Source organism: Micropterus dolomieu, linkage group LG08 (genome assembly GCF_021292245.1).
Source record: "Micropterus dolomieu isolate WLL.071019.BEF.003 ecotype Adirondacks linkage group LG08, ASM2129224v1, whole genome shotgun sequence".
Taxonomy (NCBI): Eukaryota; Metazoa; Chordata; class Actinopteri; order Centrarchiformes; family Centrarchidae; genus Micropterus; species Micropterus dolomieu.
This window is the reverse complement of record NC_060157.1, coordinates 9,430,353-9,451,848: the sequence shown is the minus strand read 5'-3', so window position 1 is coordinate 9,451,848 and position 21,496 is coordinate 9,430,353. Positions and strand designations below refer to the sequence as shown.

The window sequence follows — 21,496 nt, the reverse complement described above, 5'->3', positions numbered from 1 at the left end:
CAACTGCTCAGTGAGTTCACCAGCAGCAAAATATTGGGATTGCTGAAAAGGCAGGCACAGAAGCACACTGGGGAAAAGATCTCCTCTGTCTATATGCTACTGCACCTTTCGCCCAACTCATTAAAAATTCCACAACACAGTGTTTGAACAAGGCATTCTACACAATAGTATATTCTATACTACAATACTGCTTTTGTTTATCGACATGATTAACTTGTAAATATTTGTATACTTTTTTTTTGTCTTAGTGTATAGGTATGTACATTCTAGGCTTTAGAACTGGATTCACATTACATGCTGTATTGTATGTCAGTTCTTTGGAACCCCTGTGCTTAAGACACTACTATCTAGTGTATATGGATAGCTCTTGGCTTGGCATATGTTCTGTGTGTGACTTAGAAGGCACTGAGGGGGCAGGTTTATCGTTGTATTGTAGAGGGGTTCAGGCAGTGACACAATAGCACCAGCCAGGCCTTCTTGGCACCAGATGGGGCCCAGAGCTTTAGGTTTTTGGGAAGTGAGCATTGATTGGGGTGATGGCTAGAGTGACTGAGAGGTGGGACGGATGAGGGAATTGCAAGGGGATGGATGTATTGGCACCCGGCTCTGTGGGTTCTGGCTAGGTGCTGGAGTAGTCTCCAGTAACATTGATGCATGGCCATGAATTATATTATGGCTTGGCAGCTGCTTACTCCCAGATTCATCTTAGCAGCCATTGGGTTATTTATTTATTTATTTGTTTCCACAATTTGTCAAAAGAGTTTCCATATAAAATAAAAAACCAGCCTAACAAGATTTAAAAATGAGGCCGAGTATTTTACCGAATGGGCGTTTGTGCAGGTAAAAGCTTTATGACAGTTTGTGCGCCAAGTGTAGTGGCTGAATTCTGATGGAGTGCTGGAGTGTTTCTGCCCAAACATCATTTGGTGAAAAAAATATGGTGTGGTAAAGTGCAAGATGGCTTTCTCTGAACATCTCTTGAACGCCTGCCTGGAAACCTGCCCAGGATAACACTTCATTCAATGGCTGCCTGCGAGCTGTAGCAGCTCAGGCTGTGGGAGATAGAAGTGATGCCTTGGGCCTTTTGTTCAACTCTGACATGGCTGTTCGGACACCTTTGTTCTGGGAGGAGAGGCCCATTCACAGCATGCCTGGGGAACAAATTGAATCTGGTTGACAATTAATAGCCGTGCGGCATGTTTAATTAAGAGCATGTAGCCAGCGAGCGACGTGCGAGAGATAAACAGAGGAGAGCTGCACAGAGCCAGACTGGGCTCACAAAGGAGCAGGCCATTGGAGCGTCTGGCTGATCGATTCCCTACCGTCTGCAGAGAGCAGCCTTCACAAAGAGCAGCCTGCGCCTCCCCTCTCAACGGGCCAAACTTTTAGAGGGGAGAGATGTGAGACAGATAATGCACACAAGGCAGATGGGAGTATGCAGATAGAGGCAGAAAAGTTGAGGAAAAGTTAGCTCAGTGGAAAAAAAGAAGTGAGCAAGTGAAACCTATACAGCTGCAGAGATGCACTTCAGTATTTGGTAGCTTCAGTTTGGTGAAAATGACCTTGAACATGATGATTATTGGTGTTGAGTTGTTAATTGACTGTAGCTCATGTGGATGGTTAGTGTTACATAGATGTCTGGTGTTGGGCTCTGCTGTTGGGAGACAAAACATGCATGCCGGCAAGCTGGTTTGACTCCAGGCATCTGTGACCTTCACAGTCCCACATTCCCGTTATTGTAACATGAACAGAGAGAGAAAGAGAGAGAGAAAGAGAGAGAGAGCGCGCACTTGACAGCTTGTCTGATAGGCCACACAGTACCAGCCATGGCCAGGCGATGCTCTGGACAGATAGTTACATGCACGCACACGCACTCACACACAATTAAAGAGAGCCCTCCTCCAGAACTAACAATCACATCAGTCAGCAAGATGGCAGGAGAGGAGATAAAATGAGAGCAGTTCATGTGAGGATTTGACTGTTACTGTTTGTGTGCCTGCATGTGTAGTCGGTGCTCGTGTGTGTGTTCTGTCTGGACATGTGTGTGCTGACAGGCGTACAGAGAGATGACAGGAACAGAAAAGGGAGTTGCAGGAATGTAACTTGTTCATGTAAGAATTAAAAGGGTGTGTATGTGTGTGTGGTGAGGTAGCAATAGAGGATAAAGGCATGAGTCTGACAGACAAAGGGTGATCCTTTCATGCTGACGAAGGTTTGGGAAAAAAGAGTTTCTGCTGGCTAATTGGCCTGAGCTGGAGATCTGACCATCCCTTTGGTGAATTTTCAGACTTGTCTTGTCTTCATGTCTTTTCTCTCTGTCTCTAGAACGGAGTGTGCCACTCTTTGTGGATGGACAATGTGGGCTCAATATTTCATCTTTCTCTTCACAACATGCAGTATACCGTCGATTAACGACATAACATTTTGCCCTTCAACACATAATCTGCCTCTTCTTCAGTCTGTTTCTTTGCCTCTTTCTCTCCTCCTCCACCGCCTCCTCCTTCCTCTCCTTTCACCTCCTCTCTTCCTGCCATTAACATGGTGAGCAGGCTTTAGTTTGTGTGTCACAATTTGTTCTCCTGTCAGAACATTCTGCATTTCTGTATTTAAGAGCTCTTTCACTATAGCTGCGTATTGAGAACAGGTTGAACTGAACACTTTACATAACCCCACATATTTTCAGCACAGCATGCTACTTATGCAAACGCACACACATATATTTTTCACCACATGCTCATAGGCACATGTGCATGACTCCATGGTCAAAGATAGCTGCAATTTTGAAGGAAGACCTGTAGGTGGTTCTGGGGTGTGTCTCGGATTGAAAGTTAGAAATTGGTTTCATGCAAGGGTGCCCCAGTCATTTAGCTGCACTGAATAGTGGAATTCAGAGGATAATGCAAGCATTAATTGATTCTGGAGCCTGAAATAAATAGGCTTTCAGGCTCACATGAGACAGAACTCTGCTCATTTGTGCCTTTCGAGGAATATGGAGGAGTATCCCCTCTCTCCCCTCCCCTCTTTGGATGTCCTGCAGGAGCCTTAAAATGAAAGCTGACATCAGTTGATTGATATGAAGTGAGTGGTGACCTTCTAGATTCCACTGTCACTTCATTTATGCACGATACCATCGCTCCTTGACTTTTGGGAAAATTTGGGTGATATTTGAGGATATGGCGCTTAGATTCTTACGATGTCTCCACAGAGACAAATCACGCCTCAATTATATTTAGATGACATTTAATGCCCTCTCAGTGGATTTTCACTGCAATATCTTTCTCACACAAAGCATAAGAAAGCAACAAATGTAGCATTTATGTCTGCACTCTATATCAAATTGTAAAATTACATTAGGAGTCAAACAGACCTGCCGGCTGCTGGCTGTACAATCTGACACGGCACTTTCAATATCTGCTGTCTTCCAAAACAAGAGCATCTGTCAAATAGAAGACATACAGTAAAGAATACACACAGAGAAAACCACCTCCTCTAGTAAGTTTGACTGCTCCTACCGCTTTTTTCCCCTGTTTTAATGGACAGAAGTTGGGTTTGAGGGGAGAAAAAGTTCAGCAGCAGAGTGGGGTAACAGCCTGGAGTCTTGGTAGTGGAGCTCGGGTAAGGTCAGCATCATGGAGGCTCCGCCACTCTCCGTTCTCCTTGGTTGGGCTGTCAGCAGGGGGGAACAGACATCCTGCTGCATAGATGATGAAGAGGACGTGCAGCGTGGACGTCAGAGGTCAGACAGCCACGGGGCGCCAGGAAGTGAACCTGGACGATTCCCGCCGTGCCCTGCAGTACACACATACACATTATTTTGCCCTGTTTACTAATGTAATGCTCTATATCTTCTAACACGTCGTAAAGTCTTGCCAGAAGTTAGAGCCCGAGGGGAAGAGAGGGAGGGAGAGATAGAAGAACAGAGAGGTGTGATAGAATCATTACACAAGACACATCTCTCAAGGGTACAGCAGTAGGAGGTCCCATATGGACATTACATCAGCAGACACACACACATCCATAGCAACAACCACAGGGTCACAGTGCTGCCTAATTATGCCTGACAAAGATGGATGTATTTCATCTCAGTCAACTTTATGTCCAATTTTCATCCAGTGTGTCCCTAACACACCACATGCTATAGATTCATTCCCACATAAACCCTTCTGGTGACTCCTCCAGGTTTTTCTTGTGCTCAGTTGTATGCTAGTCTCCTCGCTTCTCTCATCTTTTGCTGCTGCTTCTCTGCTGTTGCTCCTGTTTTGTTCATATACACATGTATACCACTATACATATCCATAGAAATACAAGACGTGCATGCACAGGTGTGTTGTTACAGTGTGGGAGTTGGTGGCTGACCATTGTAGTCCGTCAAGGCCAAATAATTACATCCCTTCAACGAACATCCGAGACAGCAGCTATGGCACCAAAGCCAAAACAATCCTGCCCCATGCCAGCTCCCTCTCCCTGGTCTCTCTCTCTGTCCTGTTTTCCCTTCAGCATATGGCTGCAGCTTCTCATTCTGAGGCAGAGGAGGTGGAAAGAGAGACAGAGTATTCTGCACCCTCACACATTGTGTCATGGAGCAGTGAGTACACTAGAAAATATAATGTACCTAGATTTGGTTTTACACAAATAAAAACACAAGATCACAAGTAATGTACATTTATTACCATAATTAATTTCTGACATCAATCTGTTACTTTGAAGTCTTTATTATATCCATTAGTGGGGCCCTAGAGGGGCCAGCAGAGCAGTGGGAATCAAAACTGGGAAGGAAGAGGGAATGTAATATCTTTTGTGTGATTAAGATATTAGTTACTTTTTAATTGTGTTTATTTTGTAAATAATACCTTTTGTGAAATCATGTTGCATTTAGGAATATTTAATAATAATCTGTCTCTTGTCAAACTCACCCACTACCCCTCAAAAAACATGACTTTTCTTTTATCTAGTGGTTAATCAGTTAATTGATAAAGCTACTGTAGGCGATCCTAGTTAAGTAACTTTTCTTATGCTGTAGTGCTGCTGTCTTTGTCTAATTGGAGGTTGTATTAATGAACCTGGTTCTGTATTTAGTTGTTTTTGCAATTAACGGTTTCTTAAAGCTGATAAACTTTGAGAATCGTTGAAGCTGGTTGCTTGATTGGTTGCTGAACTCTTCTTCTATCTTTACAATACATAGATGGGTGACAAACTAAACAAAACGCAGACAGGAAGTTTCTTACTACGATGTTGAGCCAAAGCACCTTGGCATAGATTCTACAAGTCTGTGAAACTCCGCTGAAGGGCTGAAACTGCATTCTCCAAAAAATATGGTGTTTCAGAGATAGGGGTGGAGAGCGCCCTCTAAAATCTCCAGTTGGATTGAGACCTGGTGACTATGAAGGCCGCAACATATGGTTAAAATAATTTTAATATTCATTAAACCATTCAGTGAACCCTTCTGGCTTATATGGACACATTTGAATATGTCATGTTTCTTCTCATTTATTCGGGTTTTACCTTTGATTTGGTACACCTATATAGAAACCAAGGTGTCGTATGTGTGTGTGTGTGTGTGTGTGTGTGTGAGCTTGCACAAGAGCTCTGTTGTATGCACAACAATCATTTTTCATTTTGTTGCATTAATAAATTAAAGTTAGGCTGTTAGGAGCATAGCCCATTGTAGCCAACCCCACACCCCACCCCAGAGCCAGACAGCTCCCCTGCCACTGTTCTTTCTTACTGCAAAGTCTTATGCTCGTGTGTAAGTACATAGTGTATAGAAGTGATATTGTAAACAAAAAGGAGAGTGCTGGCGGAGCAGCTGCTGTGGGTAACATTGATTGTGGGAGCAGGGAGGCGTGCAGCACTGAGGAGCGTGAGGAGGCTCCCCAGGAGAATGCCTCCTTTTTCAGAGCAGTCTTATGACCAGCATGCCAAGCAGAAATGTGAAGAGAGGCATTGACCAACTACTGGAAAACATCTAAGCTATCCAGGATCAATGCCAAATTGATCCCAGAACTATGTATAATGTAGGGCAGTGGATGGCGTGTCTCACCTCCTGTATGGCAAGAGAGAGCCAAACCGCAGGAGCTGAGGAGTTACATAGTAAGCTAGATGGAGAAACAGAACAAAATTGCCTGAGGTTTGTTTTAAACATATGGTAAGGCCTTGTGGTGAAGGTGTACATGTGTGCTGAGCAACTATGTTGTTCAGCCATGATGATGCACTTTCTGTTTTTAAATCGATGTGGATCATCAGTTGCCAAAACACAGGATGGTTTGTGGTTAAGGTACAGCAGAACAACTCTGCGGCAACAGAGTGGATACAGAGTGACTTCCATCCCTCCCTTTTCTTGTGGGTATCCCTGAGATGCCCCATGCATGTCCTAATGAGCAGTATGTTGGAGAGGGCATCTTTTTAACACTGGGAGTCATAGAACAGCCTTGCTCCTCTTCAACAGATGTCAAGTGCAGCTGTCAACAGCTCCATACCCTATTGTTGGGTACTTTCACTTTCTCAGCTCTCTCACTCTCCTATGTTTCTGTCTCGCCCTTCTCTTTTCCCTCTGTCCTGACCATTTGTCTTGATAGCAGATCCACTGCATCCTTTTATGAGCCATGCTCAAACAATCTTAAAGGCTAGCTGGAGGTTACAACTTGCTAAAATAGATTCACTCTACCTCACTACTTTCCCCAGCTTAAAAGAGTAATATGGCCATATGAGATTACATAGATACAGTGTGTGATACATTATTGCTTGTGCATTAAGAATTCATGAAGTATAAACAAAAAACCCAAAATGATTCAGCAAAGGCGCTTTTGCTTGCAGAATCGAACCGAAGCGCTCTTTTTTAATCACCATACCTTCACGCTTCTCCTGTTTTAAATGCATTTATCATTGTCAGGGGGAAAAAAGTTTAAACTTCTTCCTCCTCTCTCCTTTTTGATTATCCTCTCTCTTTTCAGTTACTCTCTCACCCCCTTCTCCATCCCTTTCTTTAGTGCCAGTCAATCTCTTCTGTGTCTAATTGCGATGAATTTTTTCTTGTGTAATCTCGTGATAGCTGTGAGCTTCAGCAACCCCCCACCCCCCACCCCACCCCTCCCCATTCTTCCATTTGTGCCCAGCCCTGGGCAGGTTGGTTTCCTGGGCTGCCCTGGAGGAAATATCAGATGACCTGGCACTCCACAGCAAAACCCAGGTCATCAGGGAGGGCTCCTCTCACCGTATCCCTCACTTGGCCCCCTCTCATCCACTTCCTGCTTTCAAGTGCAGGGCAAGGTCAAAGCTTTGAGGATGCATTCCCCAGACTTCACCACGAGGCAGGCTGTAGGCGCTGTACTCTTCCCTCTAACCAGAGCTTACTCCATCTTTTCCTTAGCATCTTCCGGCCCTCACATATTCATTTCATCAGCTCAAGCTTTTACTGCAATCAATAATGTTGCTAAAGTTAGTTAATACAGCTATTCATTAAGTGCCTTTTCATTAGTGTCACTAGAGCACCAGCATAACTGGAATAATACTGTAATGGACAAACATATACTGTAATTGTTGCATCCTTTTTTGGGGTGATGAAGACTGGTTTTAAATGGCTGAGCTCACAAAGAATGAGTCATTACTCTATGTTTTTACAAAATGTCTCTAGTAAATTGTGGGTTTTAAAAACAAAGATTAAATTTACAGACAATGAGTAAGTGTTGGTATTTTAATCTAGGGGTGGCACAGAAGAGAATGTGCCTCAGAGTTTTGTCCTCCCAGCTCTGTGCAGTTTCCACCTCTCATTTTCTCTCAGCTCAAATGCACTGTGGATGTAGAAGGAGAGGAGAGACATTATGGATAGTGTTTAGAGACAGGTGTCTGATGCGTCCTGAGATAATGCCAAAAGACTCCTATCTCTCCTTCTAATGGAACAGCGACAGTTGTTTCAAGTGATCAGGTCTGTCATCCAAATGCTGGAGTGTTGGTCCTTTCAACGCGTGTCTTTTCTCCCATAAATCAAAGTTGCTAGTAAGAGAGTGGATCAGACCGAACCGCAAAACAATCTAACCTCAGGGCATCCCAGGACAGTGAATCTACCATGGAATCATCATCTTTGACTGACTTTTGTGCAATAAGAAAGGGTAAAGTTCTAATGAAATCCATCTGATGAGGTTTACAGTTGCTCCTCAAATTGTCATTACAACTAATCTTGAGACCATCAAAATGTGGTCATATAGTGTTTATTTTCTAAGAGTTTACTGCTCTTGCTCCCACATCGCCCTTCCTTGGTGCAAAGAAGTGAAATGGGATGAATATGTTAGTGTCATCTCCAATTTCAAATAGGTAGACATTTCAAAAGCTGATTCTCTTTGGAGAAAATGTTGTACCTCTAGAGTGAAAATATCATTTGAAAGGCAAGACAGTAAAAGCCAGTCATCTCAAAATGAAAATTTTCTTATGGTGGCTTTCCTTTTCACCTCAGCGGTTATGGGAAAGGGGGAAAAATGTGAGTGAGTGAGAGATTGGAGAAAGTATGTGGAGGTTATGAGAAGAGAAATCTAGAGGGGAGAAACACTGATGAGTGCAGAAGTGACACCTCCTGAAGAGCATGTTAATAGCGTGCCAGGCCCAGACAGGTAACCAGTAATCAGACCCTCTGATTGTAACACGGTAGACAGAAACACACACAAACACTCTCGGCTCTCCATCTCCATCAGCCGTGAAACTGCTAGACTGCTCCGTCATGTTCTGGGGCGGCCCCCTTTGCTAACAGTGCGTTGCAGCTTTTACAGAGACAAAAGAAACAAATGAGATGGCTGGGTTACAACAAACAGCTCCGGGTTGTTCTTTCCCCTATAAAATGAAGGGCCCCCTTTTTGTAACCACTGTGTCAATTAGAGGAGGTATTGCTCATACTCACTCTCTGGTTCACTGCCAGTTGTTATTTATTTAGATCAGGCTTGGAAGGGACTTTCCCTCAATGTAAGCTGTGCTGAATACAGCCCCTTCAACTTCAGCCCCACCTGATGATAAAATGATGAAGCATAAAGCAAGGATGTACAAACAGCCTTACACGAGCAGGATTCTGACCTAACAGGTAGAGTAAGGTAGTAGCTGTGTGTAAAGAGAGCCTCCTCTGAATATTTCCCCACTGACAGAGACCAGGCCAGAGGCACTGAGGTCAGCAGATAGAGTCCAGAGCCCATTGACAGCTGCTGGTTTGACTTTGATGCACCATCAGTGTTCAGCTCACTGCTCGTCTGCTTCCCCCTCCACCCCTCTTGCACAAACCCGCAAGCATGTTTGCTCAACCTGAACGCGCACTAGCCTCTCATTATGCTGCCCATGCAAACTTTGTCTCTTTGCAGCTGTTTAATGGCCGCACGTCTGTTTTTGTTTGTTTCCTCACCATAAGATTATTGCACCTTTATGGTTGGTCGGGGGGTTGGAATAATCCCTGGCATCTGTTCAGACAGGGAGGGGTGCGCAAAGAGCCAGAGGTAGAGGCTCACTTCGTTTTTTTCTGTTTTTCTTTTAATACGAGACCATGTGGCCCCCTATTTCACCCACTGCCGCTGACGCTGGGGCTGTGGCTGGCTTTTCAAGACAAGAGTGATGGAAGGGGCTATGTGCTAACAGGCACAGAGGTCACTAAAGGAGCTTCCTGCTGCCGTTTATCCCTCCCAAAATGAACCCGGAATAGCATGGATTAATCTAATCACGGCTGGTTAGTCTAATTTACTTGAAGATGTATGCAGAAAAGTAACTTTATTCTATTGTATAGCAGAAGTTATAAATGAGAGGAGCAGCCCTGAGCTCCTCTTGACAACCTCATCCCCCTGCTATCTTTTTCTTAATTCAAGACGCCATCTTGTCATGGCTTCACTGCCTCCGGTCATTATGGCAGGAGAACAGGAAGTTAATCAACGCAGTATTATCTCCCAGCCTGCACCTGGAGGCAAGGGTGCCAGTCATGCTACCGCCCCTCTCTGTTGGGACCCCTGCCAGCCTGGAAACCCCTCACACTACAGTGCCCTGCAGCGTCCCTATTGCCTATAGCCAAGGCGCTGTGTGTCACACTTGTGAAACAGCCTTGATGAGCCAATGGCGGCCACCTTACAGTGGGGCATACTTTAGATGCAAGGAGAAAAGAAGGAAAGAGTCTTAAGGAGAAAAAAACAACTGGCTCTGTTTTTGTGATCACTCTGTTTCCACACATGCCTCATATTTTTCTGTTTTCTGCTGCACGGAAAGCTGGTGTTTTTGGAGACATTATTGCCCTATGTGGACAGGTAAAGTATCAACATAAAGCCCCGGAGGAGGCTTATTTTCAAACTCAAACCTCACAGACCAAACAAGACAATATCTGAACAACATATTCACTCTTAAAGATTTGTTGACACTCCAACATGAAGAGAAATGCACATCCTTAGAAACAAACAAAAAAAAAACATTTTGTAGAAGATGGCAGCTGGTCTGTCCTTGTGTCTAGCTCCCTCTAACAGTCTGAGAAGCTGACAAATGTTCTTGCTGAAGAGTGAATTGCTGGCTGTCGCTGGTAATCATTAGGTTGTCTACCAGCATCCAAAGTGCTTTCATTTCTGCCCATTAGTTTGGTGAGAAAATGGCCGGGTATGGTCTAGCGTGTTGCCCCTTACACTCAGACTGATGCAGTAGGCAGGGCAAGCATGGGAAACATGAAAGTGTTTGAAGTATCTCTATTTATACCCATGGCAGTTTGGGCTTTTCTTTTTTTCCCTCTTAAGTGTCTATAGCGTCTCTTTGTACACAACTGACTCCAAAAGATCAACAACCTTTTCTGAAGTAGCAGTCCACAAGCATGTCAATATTGTGAGACTGGCGTGTAATTATTATTCAAAGGTTAAAGAGTGGATTGATCCATAGAAGAGTGTCAAGGGCAGATCAAAGGGATTTTGGGGAGGATCGGACCAAAAATGTTAAAAGCTGCTCACTCTCAAACACAGAGATGTCAATCTTTCTGGGAGCACCTTGATGTCCTCAGAGGAGAACTTGATCAAAGCTTTCGTAACAAAGATGGTCTCAGAAGATGATCTGACCTCAGCTGCATTCCACTTCTGTCTTTCACTTTACTTTCACCAGTCTCCGTTTACCTGCCTGAGCTTCCTGGCACTGCCCCTGTTTCCGTCTTTCCTGTGTTTGTGCTGCTGGTTAGACTGTCTGAATATCAATGAAGCAGTCTCACCGATGTATTACAAACACAAGAGAACAGTGATTAAAGATGACATATCTAAGCCTCACTCCCTTCCCCTCTCCTCTTTTCTCTTTTTCACAGGAGATCGCAGCTTACTTGATAACATTTGAAAAGCATGAAGAATGGCTAACGACGTCCCCTAAAACAAGGTAAGAAAATTAACACTCATAGCCCTAAAAGTATTTCATTCAGGGAGCCAAAAGTTTTAGTCTTACATATTTTTTTCCTTCAAGATCATTTCCCTTATGAACAGCTTGCAACCTCCTTCAAGTTCAATATAGGATGTTTAATATTACAGGCTGCTGATGGCTGTTCAGAAAAACAGATTTCTGATAAATGATAGAATATTAATATTGACTAATAATTGCCTTTTAGCAAGCCAATTAAAATAACATGCAGTGGTGCAGCATCTGCTTTGAATGGTATGTTAATGTGTTCCTATCTGTCTGCACATTCACCATTCCAGTAATAACACAGTTGAAGCTGGGGGTGTTTGTCTGGGTCAGACATTACACCCACATGTGTAACAAAATGCTAAGAGCTACTGTAATATTTGAAATAGAATAGTGGTGCCAGCTTTGCTGTTAATTTATTTTTGTTTATGTATGCAGATATATATAGGGCCACTTTGCAAATGAAGAACAAGTTCTCCTCAGCTTTTCAGCTAACTTTACCAAGAACAAGAAATTGAATGTCAGCAAACGAATGTGTGTGTTGTGGCAGCTGTGAGGTAATTATATAATAAATGTAGTGTAATAATTAATAATACAGGTGACTTTGTAATAGCTTTCCTCTACATTTGACAGTAGTGGACAGCTTTTTGTTTGAGTAGCTTTGGCTAATCTCTTCAGCTCCGGGATTCAGACCATACAATCATTTCACTGCTACAGCAAATACAGCCTGTTAACACGATGTCCCCTTCACTAAAGTTTACATTTTCATGCATTTGGAATCAGCTCAATATGTTAAAACCTTTCTCTCTCCTTTTCTGCGAGCTGGACTATGCTGGCATTATTAGCAATCCTCATCCATGTGTAAATGGACCCTGGGCTCGCTGACATAGAACCCATTCCTCACGTCCCTCTCCACACCCCTCCTCTCTTCCACTGCCTCGGAGGGACATTGATAATAGTTCTGCATAAAGACACTGCCAATTAGAATACATTCTCTGGTGTAATTACGGAGCATGGGCCAAAAGAGCACTGAGCTCACCTGTTTTTTTTAATCAAGAATGCCCCCCTCCTCCCCAAGTCTCTACTTTCCAACTCACCAAAAATGAAACCCACTGTCAGGTGTATTTCGATCATGAGATGTGGCCTGAATAGTTGAGATTAGACTCACCTTTATTACTCTCTCCAGAACATGCAGGTGCTGCTATCTTGTTGTCGTATGGTAAATGACATTAAGAAACAAATATATATATATATATATATTATATATATATAAGGGATAAAATTAAAAAAAGAGAGTGTGAAGGGTGCCAGAGCATTACAAATGTCAGCGCGCTGGCATCCTCCTGCACAAGACAGCCTAAAAATGACACTTGTGTGAGATGTGAAAGACTTTTGATCCAGTGGCCAAAATGGTCCTCAAGATGCTCATGGCCACAGTCTGTCACCACTGACTGTCTGTTATTCAGTGGTCTCAGCTGCCAGTGTGCTCAGGGATTTCAACCCCATGTCATGTCTCAGTGCAGGTGCTGATATCTCAGCAAACATGTCACCAGGGAGCAGCCCCTAGTGTACACCTGCGGATCACCTGACAAGACATTCCATGTGTTAGAGGAGCCATCACCGCAGGACAAGATGTGTGTTTACTATACCTCTGTTTCTGGACAAGAGAGGCAGGGAGAGAGTTTGTGTTTTCCCAGATGTCAGTGAAAGGGTAAAGCATAGTGATGGATGTCAGGGCCAGAAAAGGTTGGGTGTAATGAAAGGGTGCGGCATATATGTGTGATTGATGGAAGCTGATTGACGGCTGGCCTCTATATGAAAATCTGTCTTGTCAAGGTCATGGGTGAAAGGTCAAACTTGGGACACCTGTGGTTAAGTGCTGCCTTATCATTTGTCATCACGCCTTTTCAGGTGCTTGTGGGTAAGTGTGTGTGCTGTCTGCATGTCTGTGTGTGGGTTGACCCCTGTGGGAAATAGGCTAAGTAGGCTAATTCTCCCCCTGCCAACGCCTGTAGACAGGGTCATCAGGGCATGATGGGAGGCAGAGATAAGCAGCAGGGTCATACACGGAGAGGCACCGTGCTGCATGCCTGCACCGCATGCGTGTAACAACTCTGACACATGCAGGTCGTAAACATGAGAGTGGGCCACAGCCAGAGCTCAAGGAGCTGACGCTAGCTGTTTGACCAAGGTGACACGCGATACAGGACATGCCCCGAATAGAGATGGCATCCTGTCAACACCAGGAAGATGAGATGAAGTGGATGAATTACATGCACTCACTGATGTATTTTACTAAGCTAATGCTCGTGCACATCAGCCAGGCTCATACAGTAACGGTACAGTCAATGCTGTCTTTTGTTTGGGTCTGTTTCTGTTTGTTTATCATTTCAAAATCTGAAGCGTGCCAGGGGAAAGTGGTGGAATGCTGAGTGATTGATGTGGCTAGCTCTAGTAATGCACATTCCCTTTCAGATAGGAAGTGCAACAGTGCTTAAAATCAATACCAGTGTTCTCCCACTGACTGCTTGAACAGCACTACAGCTAATTCAGGCTGCACCTGTCAGAGCTGGGGAAATCTTTCCCTGCTTGGGCCTTACACTTTAATTTACACCCACAGCCTCGCTGGCTTCCATTTCCATTAAAGGGAGAGCCTGGCATTATGGCTTTAATGAAGGCCGCGGCCAGGCTGTGATTTAAGATGGCCGTTACCCAGTTACCTTCACTCCACAGGAGGGAACACACTTAAAGGGACAATTAGGATTTTCCTCTCCTACATCCTCACAGATAGCCATACTCATTCTTTCCTTTTGCCTTTTTAAGGATGTGTCCATGTTGCTTCAGCTGATGGGGTGTGAAGGTGCCTGTGGGAGCAGAGTGAAAACAGAGAGAAGGCTTAGAAACACTGTGGTTCCAAATCTAGACAATAACATTTGATTTGACCTCATCATGGGCGTTACATTGTGCTCCTGTTGAGAGCAGGCATTCATTGTACATCAAAAATGACACAAATGTCTCCTTGAGGGGCTTTTTCAGAGGTGTTTGTATGCTGACAGATGGAGAAACTATTGACTAGAGGGTGTCACAGATTGGTCAGCCCAAAGAGCTAATGGACACCTGTGTGTCGTATAGAGATAGCTCGTTATCCTGAGCATCCCCTAAATGGCACATGGTTTCATGAGTGGAGCAGTTGCACATTAGTGTTTCTCTTCTCCAGTGTTTGTTTTATAGGACTGGCTAACATCAACCCATCTCAAAACACAACAGAGAGAGTGCTTCTATGCCTGTCATCCAGATCTGTAGAGATCTGTATGTGTATGTTTATTTGTGTAATTTGCATAAATACAAACATATCTAGCTGTAGGAATGTTGAGGTGGCGGGCTATGTCAGCCATTTGTTTCAGTTCATGCAAGTTTGGAACACACAGATTTACACATGTGCTTACATGACCGCAGAACACACACACACATTGTATATTGAAACTATCAAACAATAAGCGCCAGTCCTGGGAGGGCCCCACAATGACACTGAACCTAGCCGCCCCCACGTCCCAGCGCAATAGCCCTCTCTCCTCCCACATCCACAGCAACAGCAGCAGCAGCACTCCAAAATGAAACCAAGTCCCTTTAGACAGCTTCCAAAGACAATGCTTTTATTAAAACCTACAGCAGCAGCGCCACCCCAGAGGCGCGGGCACACCAACAACAGAGTAGAGCAGAACTGAGAGGCAGCCTGAAATCTACTAATGACTGTTTGTTTGCTATTGTGTATGGTGTTTGCTATTGTGTCTGGAGCCTGTGAATGTGTGCAGATCTGTGTATGTGTGCGTGTGTGTGTAAGACCGTGTGTGAGTGAGAGAGAAATAGATAGAAGGGATTGTGTTTATGCATGTTCATACATACGTAAATGTACTCTTGCGTATGCACACAGTATTTGTGCGGACTTGAGAGAGCGTGACTACGCATTGGAAAAACGCATTGTGGATGAACATATGCAGGCATTTATGAATGTGTTGAGATCGCATGTGTGTGCGTAATTGCCAGTGAAACTGTGTGGATGTGTTTTGAATTAAAAATAGAATGCTGGTGTATAGCCTACTATGTGTGTGTCTTTTTTATAAGAGAGGTAGGATCTGGGTGAGTCTGCCACTGTGAATAAGACCTCCCTAGGCCTATGTGTAAACTCTGCTTCTGTCACCTAGTCTGGCACATGGTGTGAGGAAGTGCTGGGCTTTCTGTATATGTGTGTGTGTGTATATATGTGGGGGTGGGGGCTGATGTGTAGGATGTGCCTGAGAAGGGCGTCGGATAGTGTTTGGTCCTAATGCTTTGTGGCACTCGTTGGCTGGCAGAGTTTCAGAGGAGAGTGAGAAAGGACAGGAGCAGCAGGAGAGAGAGAGAGAGAGAGCGAGGGGAAAGCACAAAGAAAGAGGGACACATACAGACACAAAGGCGTATATGATAAAGAGGTATTAGATAAGATCACATTGAAACAAAAACAGTAGGACATATGGTACTGAATCAAGCCAGAGTGATGAAAAAAGCCAACATGTCAAGTAAATGTGAAGAGACTGTTTGGTGAGGTGAACTAGTGTGATCTCTTTCATCTCTTTCCTCTGCTTGTCCTTCTTCTCTTCTGTTGTTTTTATCCCAACTTATCATGAGTAAAAGTTTGGTTTGCTGCATAGTGACACTTCACTCCTGGCTGCCCCATTCTGTCGGCGCCCGGAGGACACTGTCCCACGGTGCTTCCACCCAGTCAACAGCCCTGACAAGGACAGCTATGCCCACCTGGGGATTTGCGGGCTGGGTGAAATAAAGCCCACCAGGGAAAGTAGAGAGGACAGGAGTGAGGTGAACCCAGAGAGCATGAGGTAAGAGTGAATGAAAGAGAGAAAATGAAAAATGGCCATCGAAGGAAGAGTGAATATGATGGAGCGAGAGCAGTTTAGAAAATGGAAACATGTCGATAAGAGAAGCGAACAGACGAGATGGAGATGGGAGGAATAGTGATAGATGGGGTGAGGAGGAGAGGGAGAGAGGGGGGAGAGGATTTACGCAAAGAGACGCAATAGCAGGAGAAAGATGGAATAGAGGGGGATTGAGCTAACATAGGGTGAGAGAGAGAAAAAAGAGAAAAATTGAGTGGGTAAACAGCAGATAGACATTGAGGGAGGTGAGCAATGGATTCAACTGACAGATAGAGAAAAGTCCAGTGGTTTTGGGGCATGGGGGGGGGGGGAATGCAAACGGTCAATAGATTACAGCTGGTGCTGGGCCGAGTGCCTGAGCTTCAGACTCCTAGCCAACTTAATAGTGCCTCTTGTTTGTCTGTCCTCTAAAGTAATGCCCAAGCCGAGCCCAGGGAAGCAGCCTGAGCCTGAGGCTAGTGGAAATGGACAGGGGACTAGATATATGTTAGTTCTCATCCCAGCTGCTGTATATTACCCTGGCCAGCTTGCCCACCGGAGACTATTCAATAGAACATAGAACATCATCTAGCTTTATCGCCTTTATTCCCTCTACACTCACCAGGACTGCTGCTGAAGGCCAGAAAGGGCAGGATCAGTTCCGGGAATTAATCCTTTTTATTATGTGTCCGTTTTTGTATGGTAATAGACATTGAATTGTAGGGAATGTTTTTATCTGTGTGGCAGTGTATCTTTTTTTTAAAAAAGCACTGAAGAAAAGATACTTGTTGTTAAGTTTATCCAAGCTAAGGAGTGTTGTTCAGCACAGATAGATGAAGCAGCATGAACACCAAGCAGGCATAGCCTTGCTTGGTATGCCAATATGGAGGAGGAGGTGGAGGGGAGGAAGTAGTGCAGCCAGTGGCTGGCCACGGGAGAGTGAGGATAAATAAATAGAGGAGGAAGTTGATGTCAAGCAGGTGTTCAAGGAGAAAGTGTCAGCCAAGCGGGCCGAGATGGGGAGAAGTGCTGCCTCTGCAGCCTGATAATAAAGACTTAATTCAATTAGCGCTTCTGCTCCGGTGAGCAGCGTGCAGGTTGGCTGTCATGAAGCGGGCCATAGACACAGCAGAACACACCCTCAGCCACCGAGACCAACATTACACCGACCCAGCACTATGCTCTATGTCACCTGGCTCTCTCTCTTACACACACACATACACAAAGTAGACTCAACGTGTTATTCACACCTGAGTCACTGAACAGTCCAGACACTAAACCCTGCCTACACATCTCTCCTACACACACATGGACACTCTCAACACACAAATACGCTGCCTCATTCCTCACCCTCATCTCTCCCTACAAACTAAACTCTCCTCAGCTCCTCTCCCTTCACCTCCTTGATTTTCTATTTTCAACCCCCCTCTGCTCTCCACCCCCTCTTGTACCATCCTTTTCCACCTCATCACTCAGCTCTGTTGTGCAGTGTGGCCGTGTGTTGGCCAGTACCGTGTGGACTGTGACTGCAAGTCCCTATTTTCAGCCCGTCACGCCCTGGTGCCCAGTTGGGTGCTGTCCTGTAGGCATATGGTGTAGCGAATCCCGGATCCTGGACCTTTAGTAATCTCTAGGGGGCATTTCAGTCAGACTCTCAACATACTCTCTTCCCACGCATCTCCCTATGCCACACCCTGGAATCTGGTTTACCACTCTGTGCTTTGGGTGTGGTCCGAGAACATCTTTTCCGGACTGGTCACTTCATGATCCCATCGGTGGTACAGTAACAACAGGGAGCGATGCAAAGTTACGTCTTAAAAGCTCCCGCACATACAGCAAGGTGGAGCATGGGGGAAGGAAGAACAGGAAGTGGCAGAGGAAGAGAAAGGACAGGACAGGAGGCTTCGGTGATACCGTTTGCTGTTATGTAAAGAGAAGGAGAAAATAGGTCCTGGATGGCTGCCAGAGAGCTGGGTGAATCACCAGCAAAGAACAGGCACGACATGGGTGCACACACACACATATACACACACACACTCACACGCACACTGGCACACATTCTGTCCCATTTCTTCGCCCCAGCTGAGCTTCACAGTACAGGAAGTACAGCGGATGCTACATGGCACCATTCAATGTGTAAAAACGGTAAATAGCAGGAATGACTTCTTGTACCTCCTCATCATTTAGCAATCAAGAAAGAGTAGCCTCCTGGTTTGCTGTCTGATTTGTACACTAAGGCCTGCTTTGTGGATCACACACTAATACAGAGATCATGCAGGTTTGTAGCCCCCTTATTTACTTGACCTTTGTCCATCACCCATCTGGTTGACTTGCAGTTTGTTTTCATCTTTCCCTTTATGTCTTTCTTGCCTATTGATTGATATTTTTGTTACCTAGCCACACAGAAAGCTTTAGGGAGCTAAAGACCACTGGCTCAATGAGCATGAAATACTTTCTTACATGTCTTAGTGTGGAAAATAGTTTGCCTGTCAATTCTGATGAGACATCTTCATCACTGTAGATTTGTATTAGATACTCCAGCGCTCCACACACCTGCCCACTTCTTCAGTCAGTACTTTACCCCAGGCATGACCCTTACTACTTTAACTGCTTCATTAAAGATGGGAGAGGATGGAGTGAGTGGAATGTAGAGGATAGCCATGTATTAATTTTGCATCAGTGGATTAATCAATTCAAATATAAGTCAATTGATAAATTATTCAAATCTTTTTTTTTGTCGCATTTGAGAGGAGTGCGCAGACGGAAAGGTGAGAACCATTTCGGATTGGATAATTAATATTAATGACTTAATAATAAAATTAAGTAAGAAAAATCTATCAATTCAGTATTAAGTTTTTTTAAACACCGGAATAATTAAGAGTGTTTGACAGACACAATTTCCATGATGGTACAATTCCCTACAATTAAAAGCAACGGGTTTGATTTCTGTTGTCCTCCTTGTCTCCCTTAACTCATTGTAATAGCTACTACCATCCAGATCTTGCAGCCTTCTTTCACTACTTGACTGATAGAACTCTGGAAGAGATAAATAAATAAGAAGATGATAAATATCCCTTATCCACATCATAAGCAAAGATAATTAACAAGCCAGTGCAAAATGTGTGCCCTCCGCCTGCAACCCGCCGCCGCCTTGCCGAAAAGAGCATGTATTTGTTTACTGTATTTTCAATTTTTCAATTTCTCGAAGCAGTCCTTCATCTTTATTTTTTTTCTGTTTGCTAGAGGGTGGTGCTTGGAAGAATTATGGAGACAACCAAGATTTAAAGTAGTCCTGTACCTGACCCAAAGGAAAGCACTGCTGGATACATTAACATGATAGCGATATGATTATGTCGGAATGGACATGAAGGGTTTCAATTATTTACAGGTGATATGCCCGTTGGATTGGCAGTGAAGTGGCTCGTAAATTACCCTCTCTGTCTAATCAAGCCTCCAGTGGAATAATGGAGCAAGTACTGCCAAGGAGAATGCTCTCTCTCTTTCTCTCTCTCTCTCTCTCTCTCTCGCTTCCTTACTTTCTTTCTCTTTAGTGTTTTGGGTGGGGAGAGGGGGGCGGGCTACTTTCACAGTGGGATGATGACACTCTCCAGATGACATTGGTTGAAAGGCAAGAAATGTGCCAGTGAGCGCAGGTTTAAAACCTCTCCACTTCATCACTGCTCAGTGCTTTACTGCGCTTTATGTCACCAGACAATGATACAGTGACAGCCAAGCATCAAAATGTGCAGCACCAGCACCTAATGTGCGCCTTGGTTTTGTGCCTGAAAGAGAGAGGATATGAGACAGACAGAAATGCAGGGAGAGAGAGAGAGAGGGGGAGAGAGAGAGAGAGGCAAAAAAACCAGACAGGAAAATAGAGGGCTGCTGTAAAGGTTGGCATGGCTTTGCTCCATTACAGCCTTCCCAACAGTTGCAACACTGTTCAGACAAACCATGGCCAGCCGCCAGTCGATGGCTCCTTTCTAGAATCATCTTCTAAGGCCTGTGGTGTGGGGTTCTGCTCAGGTGACTGATAGCCTCTTTGATTAAAGGAAATCAAATGCCAAATAGTTTTAACAGCCTGTTTTAATGTGTCTCCAGTGAGTATGTGAGATTTCTTGCATGTCCTGCTGATATGCACACCTGTCAATGAGCATAGCCCTGCAGTAGGTACCAAGCTACCTGCCCACTTTCTCTGTCTTAAATGGAGACCACAATATTTACCTCAGTGCTGGTCGAGGTTTTTTGGACCCCGAATCACCGCAATAATCACACAGAGGTTCGCAACTGTGTTGTGTAATAATATATTAAACCTATTTTAAGGAAACAAAAACAGGGATTTGCCTTCCCCACCCACCACCATCACAATCCATAATCACCTTAGGCGGTTTACAGTAGAAAGAGGAGAGAGAGAGAAAAGAGAGCTAGAAATGACAGGAAGATGGAGAGGGATGGAGAGGAAGTGAGATAAAAGTGAAATGTAATAGAGAGAGAGTACCACCTACTGTTCTGGTGTCTTCTGGCAGAGAGAATAATTTTTAGGGGAAGACATGGTGGTCTGTTCTCAACCAGAGCCTTAGCTCTCTTTCTCTCTCTCTCTCTCTCCCCCAAAGAAGTGAATCTGGGGTGACTGCACCCACAATTAGGGCATGAGAGGATTAGTGGCGAGTGGGAAGGTGGTTCGGGGCTGTTTTTTGTTTGTGTGCGTACTATTCCCTGCAATGCATTGTAGATATGTGATTTTTTTTTTTCAATCCCCGTGTTTTCAAAAATAGCAACATCACAAACAACATAACAAGCTAATGTACAAGAGAAGAAGAGGGCAACATAAAGAGACCAATGTGTGCTATATTCCTGTGTGTGTTCACAGTTTTGTGCGTTGGTACTCTCTTAACTTTTCCTGCCACTGCCTAACATGCCCTGGGAGCCTGTTTACTCTCTGTTCCCTTCCTAATGCCTTCACAGGCACCAAATCTCCAGCATCCCCCAAAATGTCTGAACATATCCCATCTTTGCATCTATTTCAATTGCATTTCATTTTCTTACAGACAGAGCTCACAGGGGGCACTAAGCATTAGGGTTATTATGAGTTTAAAGCACTTAAAAGCTTTTGGCCATCCTGACACCAGGAGATGCGAGGGTCCAGAGGAGCAGGGAGGCAACACTCTCCAGTTTTTATAGAGAGTAAGTAAGTCCCAGATGTGTGAGCTGGAGTG

At 44.4% G+C, this 21,496-nt stretch overlaps 1 protein-coding gene across 4 annotated transcripts in view; it reads left to right on the top strand.

The window, feature by feature from the left end:
* Window positions 1-21,496, top strand: part of camta1a (calmodulin binding transcription activator 1a) — a 291,229-nt gene that overhangs the window by 123,281 nt on the left and 146,452 nt on the right. For all 4 annotated transcript variants that reach the window (XM_046055766.1, XM_046055768.1, XM_046055767.1 and 1 more), the window contains one exon: window positions 11,279-11,346. In XM_046055766.1, the coding sequence (XP_045911722.1) occupies window positions 11,279-11,346 (68 nt within the window). The remainder of the gene's footprint in view (window positions 1-11,278; window positions 11,347-21,496) is intronic.